The sequence below is a fragment of the Diadema antillarum genome, unplaced genomic scaffold, assembly GCF_040938485.1.
Source record: "Diadema antillarum isolate AM-2024a unplaced genomic scaffold, OU_Dant_1.0 seq00000460_RagTag, whole genome shotgun sequence".
NCBI classification, from domain to species: Eukaryota; Metazoa; Echinodermata; class Echinoidea; order Diadematoida; family Diadematidae; genus Diadema; species Diadema antillarum.
This window is the reverse complement of record NW_027271431.1, coordinates 3,953,437-3,961,549: the sequence shown is the minus strand read 5'-3', so window position 1 is coordinate 3,961,549 and position 8,113 is coordinate 3,953,437. Positions and strand designations below refer to the sequence as shown.

The window sequence follows — 8,113 nt, the reverse complement described above, 5'->3', positions numbered from 1 at the left end:
AGTTAAGCTTTTCTATAGACATAATACACTTGTATTGGTAGTGTTAAACTTCCATATTTTTGAATCTTTAAATCCCACAACTTTCTCATTTCATGTACAATTTTGAAAGAAAAACAACAGTTCTACAATCTCCACGCACCTACCTCCTTCCTTGTCTCGTTTCATTAGACAAGCGGTTTGCTGCCCTCATCGCTATACCTACAATGTATGATTGATTGGCTCTGCTAACGAAAAAAACAGAGAAGGTTAGATTCTGCGGATAAGGACTGGTGAAACAAGGGTGAAAATGTCGGCGAAACAACAGAAGACATCGGCGGGTATGTGGGATACGAGAACTCCTGCATATTCCAAGGAGACACAGGATCTACTGAAAGGTTCGTATGATCGTATATAGACAAAGGTGGCATTATTTTGGCATGCGCTTGATTCAGGTTGTCATGGAAATACACGAAGCTTCGTCAAGGCAGAGGGGACGTATCATTGTCCCATGTATTCATTTTTATGTAAGTGTACGAGAGTTGATCGTATCACCGGACGCTTTTTTGTTTCTCTCTCCCTCTCCCTCCCCCCCTCTCTCTCTCTCTCTCTAAATTCCGTATTGAGGGGATAGAATTTCGGCCACAAATAGCATTAGTCATTCACAAAGTCCTGAAAATTACGAATTCAGAGTTATGAAAAATTATTATCTCCTATTTTTGGAAGATAGACTTCATCACCTCATGTTTACCCCTCTCCAACCTTGAACCTTGAAGGAGTAATTTTAATCCCTGTTGCAGCTTTTCGTGGGAAGCTATACTGGGATGGTATAGCAACAAAAAAGGTTGTCTTTTTTCGCCGTGTAAAATCGCATTGGCCATTGCCATTATGATTTGCTATAATTCCAGACACGATTTTTGTTGTGGAATAATCGACATCTTTCGCACCTTGCCCTGGCCTTGCACTGGAGTCACAATTCATACCCGCGATTCACCATACACATTCAAGCGGACGATGAAAAAATCGGCAAATGAGGCTCAAATTTCGTAATTAAAAACCCTGTGAAAAATCGACAAATTGTAACGTTAGTTCTAACATTAAATCTGAGGTAGAATGTGAATTTCTTAGCGTTTTCACATTTTTAAGTCAAACTAGTGTGTTCTTCTTGATTTCCATCTGCACAACGTTCTGTGACTGGAGACAAATTTACAGAGTCTTGTGCGTACCGGTATTGAATGTTTTTCTACACAAAAATGAGCGTGTCCAGAATATACCTAACTACTGTAGTGTATACGCCAAATATTTAAGGAGGTTTTAATTTTCACGAATTTTGCGAGTCGGATGCTATTCGCGAAATTAAAGACACGCGAAAATATTAGCTCTGATCCCGATGTAAATGTTACGTACGTGTGTACATTTCTCCGTTCAGCACAGGCCTCCGCGATTGCGAATTTAACCACTCCCGAAATCGTCGGGAATTCCCGATGCGCGAAAATTTAGACTCGCAAAATATATGGCGTATACGGCATACACAGCCCTGTCGCTGTACACAAGTGTAAGTCGCGACTTACACTTGTGTACAGCGACAGGGCCGCGTATAGGTAGAATACATGTACCATGCTGTCCGGTAATGCCATACTTCATTAGAGTCTACTTAATAGGCTCTAGGCTATAGTATATACACTAGTCTATATGATGTGCATTTTTTTTTTCTTTTTAAACTGACACTGGGTGATTTCAAGTTGGGTGCTAACGTTTTAGTGCTAACATACCAGGTAGTTGGTTAGTGCTACTGCTATCTCAGCACTACATTGTAGCACAGGTGATAAAACCTATTAACTCGAAATCACCCATTGTATGTAGGCCTGTCGTTTGACTGAAAAATTGGTCTGTGTCTGGTTGTCAGGGATACCTTCTGTGGAGGCTTATCTGTTACCGCACAGTTTCATACTGTTGTCACTGTTAATAGTGTTAGAACTAACGAACTACTACACCCTTTTTCTTGGACTTTGTCGCCAAAAACAACAACAAGGTATTAAAGGTCCACTGCACAGTAGATCCCTCTACACAGTAGTTGTAACTGGAGTTGGCATCATTGTCAATGTATCTAGTGGGGAGTATATGACAGATTGCCCTTTTGGGGGGCTTTCGTTAGCATAATCATATCTGCCAAACCTATGAAAACCATGTACCGGCAACGACAATTCATTGTAAAATCCACATTTCTTCATCTTTTAGTTACCTTCTAGATTCATCCCAAGGCAGCCAAGGAGTTGAAGTTTTCAAGTCTGAGATAGTATCCATTTTTGATGAAATCAGTGCATAAAGGCTGAAAAAGAACTTTTGAAAATACTCCATGTCGATGAATTGTGTGATGTCTTTGTTGGGCAGAGGTGGCCGTTTTGGGAAATGTTGGCGTACTTGTGAAATAGGCCCCACTACTGCCTGTCTGTACTTTGAGTATGGTTGGTTTTCTGTTAATACTGTGTGGTGTGTAGAAGCACATGCAATTTGTAACCACAGCAGTGGGGCTTTCTTCCGGAGTATAATACTCGTAAATGTGGCCCCACCAAATGGCATTTATGCATGACTGATACAGCCGGAGGGCCAATTTCCACAGCACAGAATCTTTTGTTCTTCCATCTTCCTTTTTTTTTTCCCTTTGTTCTTTCTTTTCTTTCTCCAAATTATTATTGGAAGGACTTTCTCATATCTTTTGACTAATTTAACTACAAATACAACCCTAACCTAAACCTAACCCTAACCCTAACCTAACCTTGCTTGCTGATACAAGGATACATGCACACTGCAGTTGGGCTGATTTCATGATTTTACCCAAATATCCTGCCAGACCGTTGAACTTTGACGTCATACCACTTGCTCTAGGAGCACCCTTTGAATGTTTCTACGAAAGGATATTATGCGTCATATATTCCAGCGGTTGTGCTTTCGAATGATTCCCCTTGCGGCTTAACTTGTCTTCGTTTTGGTATGAGAATCGAAAGGTGGTTTTGATGAGACTTTTGCATCATTTTTACGCCTATGATTCTGTTAAAAATCATCCAAAATCTACATGGTATGTATATCAAGAAAGCGGAAAAAGATATGGAAAAGAAAGCCGGAAGTTTTCTGAGCATATTGCACTGTGTTGCTGTGCGTGTAGTACCTCTGCTAAGCTGTAATTTTGCGCTGAAAAAAAAAAATGTCACTTGCCATTGAAAAAAAAAAAAATTGCCACTTGCCGATTTTGATGTCAGTTGGGATATAGTGCAGAGGTACACCGGCGGCCCAAACATGAAGGGTCGCCATAACCCCAGGTGCTGTAACCAATAATGTATCATTGCGGTTGGGGCTGTTGGGAGGGTTTAAAGAACCTATGTGTAGATCTGTTTGATTTGTATCTTCAAACTCAGTACCAGTATGGGCAGTTTATGATTTCTCAAAATAAATATGAGTTTATGTTTTGAGTAAATTTACTGCTCATGAAACAAAGTGCATAGTATGGAATTCCATATAAAAATCATTCATGGCTATTTTTTTAAAATGATTTTCATTCATGTAGCTGTAACTGACTAATGTGTGGCTGTAAACTGTGTTGTTCTTTCAATGTTCTCCAGTTATGATGAAGGAGTCAAAACTCAACAACTTTCAGATGCGCCAGCTACAGAAGACAGTTAGTGGTAAGACAGACTACTTGTGTCAGATGGGAAATTTCAGACAAAAATGAAATTGTTAAGGATCAGTCACAAATTTGCAAGCATTCAGTTTGTTGGTGTGGTCATGCATGTTATAAATTAAACAAGAAGATATGAACCTTTGAGCTGGAAGAGACACAATTGACCTGCAGTGTGCCTGTGTATACAAACTGGAAGATTTATTATCACCCTCATTGTTTTCATTCTTCTACCAAAACAAAACAATTTATTTTCAGGTCTTCTATAAAGTCGCCTAATAACTGTTTGATATGCACAGCTACTGTATGAAAACTTCCCAGGATAACATTTGTTCATTTAAGTGACAGTCCTAATTGAAATTTAAGACCATCTTGGCCGTTAATTAATGAAGCAAACCTGCAGATTTTGCCAGATATGTAGAAAGCAAAGCACAGTTGGATTAATGAACCAGGCACTGGGCAGAATACTGTTGATGTATACTGTGTGATTTAAATCAAATTTACAGCGGGTGGGAGTTTGCCAACATCTTGCAATCCGACAACCAGCGCAAGGCCAGCCCAGCCTGTCCCACCAGTGCAGCCTAGTGCCCGGACCAACCCACGCGCCCTCAGGGGCACGCTGCGGACAAAGGAGGACATTGAAGAGTCTGGGGCGTATGAGAGGGAACAGTATCGAGGAGGAGGAGTTACAAGTGAGTTTGCCACACAGCATCTTTATTCTCAAAATATATCTGTATACTTTGCCTTCAGTATGTCAAGATTTCATTCAGTGTCATTTGGCTGGATTGTTGAAGAAGGCTTGAAGAAGTCTACAGTCTTTACGTCTGACTCTTCTCACTTTGGTATCCTTACTGATGAAAGTGAGGTACATAATGACATGTGTATAGGTTTTCTACATCATGATGTGAAATGTGAAAATAACACAAAATTTCGAATGAAAAACTAATGATATTAGAATTGTTAGAAAGATAAGCTGAAAGGATAATAGTGAAAAATGGCCATACTTGTCATGATAGTAGTTGTATAGGTTTTGAGAGTAGAGATTTATGATACTTTTATATGCATAAGCTTGAGTGAAGTGATACTTACGGTGACAAAAATAGTTATGATCGTTTCTGTTATCATTTTTGACTTCTTCATGATAACAAAAAGTTCAAACAGCTCAAATGATATCTCTGCCTTTATATAATTTCATCATGTGTTTTTATTTGTCTATCAAATATTACATCACACTCTAAAGGGTCTTCAATGATAAGAAATGCATTTGTATTCATTTCTGGAAGGGATTTGGAATATTTATCTGTAAACACAAAATTTGCATTCAGTCTTATGGCAGCTTATGAAGGAAAAGTAAAGTATACTGTTGCCAACCAGTATCCTTTGACCCTTTTGTCTTGCCACTCCCCCTTTCCCTGATCTTTTTACTTTACCTTCCAGAATCTCTGGAGAAGGAGAAGCAGAGGCTACAGAACATGATGGCATACGGTGAGGACCTCCCACCCATCACAGACCAGAGGAAGCAGGAGCTCCTGAGGACACCATCTCCAGAACCTGTCAGGGATCGCTTCTCAGAATGTGAGTATGGCAACCACCATTCCAAACCATCCCACCACCCCACCACCCCGCCACCCCATTACCCCACCATCCCAAACTCTTCATTAGCTTGTGTGTTTTAGTAATTGATCAGTAACTGAGTGTGTCTCAAACAGAAGTATTTAGATATACTGGACCAAGGAAAGAATTTTGTGAATCATCTTGTGTGTTCATGTTTGTGTGTATGTGTGTGTTTGTGTCTGGGATGATGTTTATAAAATGTATTGTATATAGAATTTATTGTAAAAACAACAACAAAACAACACACAAAAAATAACAGGGCAACAAGGCCCAAAACAGGAATTGAATACTGTAAAACATGATAATATTCGCGGCACGAAATTTTCGCGAATTGGAGCGGAGGGCCTTTTTCGTGGCAAGAAATTTTCGCGAATTGCCTCTTGCGTTCAATGCATATAGTGTAGATAAGAAATTTCGCGTGCATTTTAATTTCGCGAATCTTGGCGCCCGCGAAATTCGCGAAATTAAAATGCACGCAAACATTTCTCGTTTTACAGTATATGAATGAATGATTGAATAAATGAATGAATGAAGGATGGATGGATGAATTGGTGGATGGATGTATCAATGGAGGAACAAATGAATGAATGAATGAATTCATTAACTTATTAATCAGTAAATGATTGAATGAATGAATGAATGAATGAATGAATTGATTAATTAGTAAATGATTGAATGAATGAATGACTAGATGGATGAGTGACTATAATGTGAATGAAAGAAAGCAAAATAAACAAAATGTCGATAAGACAAATTGACAGAAACATGTGATATTCATACTTGTGTCATAGTGGAAGCAGAGATCGAAGAGAGGCAAGAGTTTTTGGAAGACATGAAGAAACTTGGCAAGGAGAAGCACTACAAGACAATCATCAGTACAGAGATCTCACAGGTAACGGGCATGGCTGTGTCTGGCCAATGAGGGCAGTGCACACCTAATTGCCTTTAAACAGTTTCAGAGTCCAGTGAAATATGGCCATTTGGTTTATGGTGTTTAAATTTTTTTTTCTTCTTGCGAAACCCATGTACAGTTGATTACAATCTACTCCATAGCAATAGCATCAACATGATCTAATTCTTGAAGAATGTATGTTCGTGCAAAGTGGCGCTGATTTTTCCCTCGGATAAATGCATTTTTCCCTCGGAATACCTACTGATGTGGTCAAATGATCTTAAAACTGGCAAGTAATATCATGATTAACTCCATGTAATAGGCATATTCAAACAAAGTTTTACAGAAATACTTTCTAGAATCCTGTCATCCAGGAAGTGACATACTGGGAGTAATGGAAGGAACACATTTTAGCCAGTCACAATTTACCACATTCTTGATGTTAGTGCTGCACCTTTATGTGATAAGATGTCTGTACCTTGACACTCGGGACACTTACTGCTTCTTTCATACATTGCAAAGACCTATGAAATGTAGTATATGTTTTAAAGGGACTGTGGCTTCTGTCTGCCTTTCAGAAAATCCGGGAGATGGAGGTTATAGACAAACAGAGGACGCAGCAGCTGAAAAGAGCCATCGAAGAGAGTGAGCACGGAGAAGCTCACAGTTCATCAGACGCTGGCGGAAGTTGAGACCTTTGATACAGATGCTGTTATTGTATCATATCATCTCTCTCTATGTTCTATTTCTTTTATTGGTAAAATGACGTCATGAATGAACTGCTTCACATGGAGGCCGTGTGCAAGGAAGTACATGTAGCGTCATATTTTCTTCTTTTGACCCAAGAAGAGGTCAAATTAGTGTGTTCATAAGTGTAGAGTGTATCACCCATGTGAATATTTGTTGTCTGTGCACGGCGAGTGTTTGTAGTCAAACTGAGGGTGATACATCACACCTCAGCTACTCAGTACACTTCTCCTGTCTGGGAGTCAAATGTCAGCTATGTGAATTTTAATGAGAAATATGATTCAGTGAGAAAAGTGACAAACCTCATCAGGTCAATCCTCAAGGTAATTGATCATGTGAATCATCTGACACAGCCATTGAGAAACAGAGGGAGGAATTCTTGGAGAAGGGGGCCAGAGCTTAATATTGGTTATCATCCTTCAGTCATCTCTGTATGCTTGAGTGACCCGCACCTCGCCATAGTTAAAGGGGCATTCCAGACGATTTTCATAATTTCACATCATGTAGTACATAAATCGACAGCTCCATGTATAGATTCACGGAATTTATTGTGGTTCTTGAGCAGAGAAACAAATTAACTGAAAATCTTAAACAAATTACACTGAACAGTGTTGATGACATCAGAGCCTCACATATTTCAGAAATGTAGCAGTGGAATTCCATTATGGTACCGCTTGCTCAACAAGTTCACCTGTTACGAATCTATGCATGCCTTCTTCTTTTGTTCTGCTTCCTTGAGCCCCAACTCATGCATTCTTATGGTGAGGCTGCCATGTCATCATCCTTGCTCATTGTGATTTGTTATAAATTTTGAAAACATTCTCATTGCTCATCCAAATCACTATAAATTCTGAAACTCTGTAATCAGTTTAACTAATCTATAGTTGTTCAAATGTAAAAGTCTGAAAATGATCCGGAGGTCCCCTTTAATTTTTATGCATGTTTAAATCACATTTCGTCACTGAAATTCTATGAAATCCCACTTACATAAAGGAAAAATGGTGAAGATTCAAATGGAACCATAAGTTCAATGATCAGTACTGGAAATTTGCAGCTATCGTCGTCAAACGCGAACGATACGGAATTCATGTGAGCTAAGGGAGGGGCCTGCACCTCGCCACACCCCGCTCTCCCCCCACAGACAAAGCAGGTAAAAGACATGTGCGGATGACTGTGATGATACTGATAACATGTATTCTGTACACAAATAT

At 39.4% G+C, this 8,113-nt stretch overlaps 1 protein-coding gene across 1 annotated transcript; it reads left to right on the top strand.

Moving 5' to 3' along the window:
* The first annotated feature begins 277 nt into the window (after nucleotides 1–277).
* On the top strand, nucleotides 278–6,847 carry LOC139733102 (UPF0193 protein EVG1-like). Its single transcript, XM_071643944.1, has 6 exons — nucleotides 278–374; nucleotides 3,594–3,656; nucleotides 4,156–4,341; nucleotides 5,087–5,224; nucleotides 6,055–6,155; nucleotides 6,734–6,847. Exons 1-6 carry the CDS (start codon nucleotides 287–289, stop codon nucleotides 6,845–6,847), a joined length of 690 nt encoding a protein of 229 aa, XP_071500045.1. The 5' UTR covers nucleotides 278–286.
* Nucleotides 6,848–8,113: the final 1,266 nt, after the last annotated feature.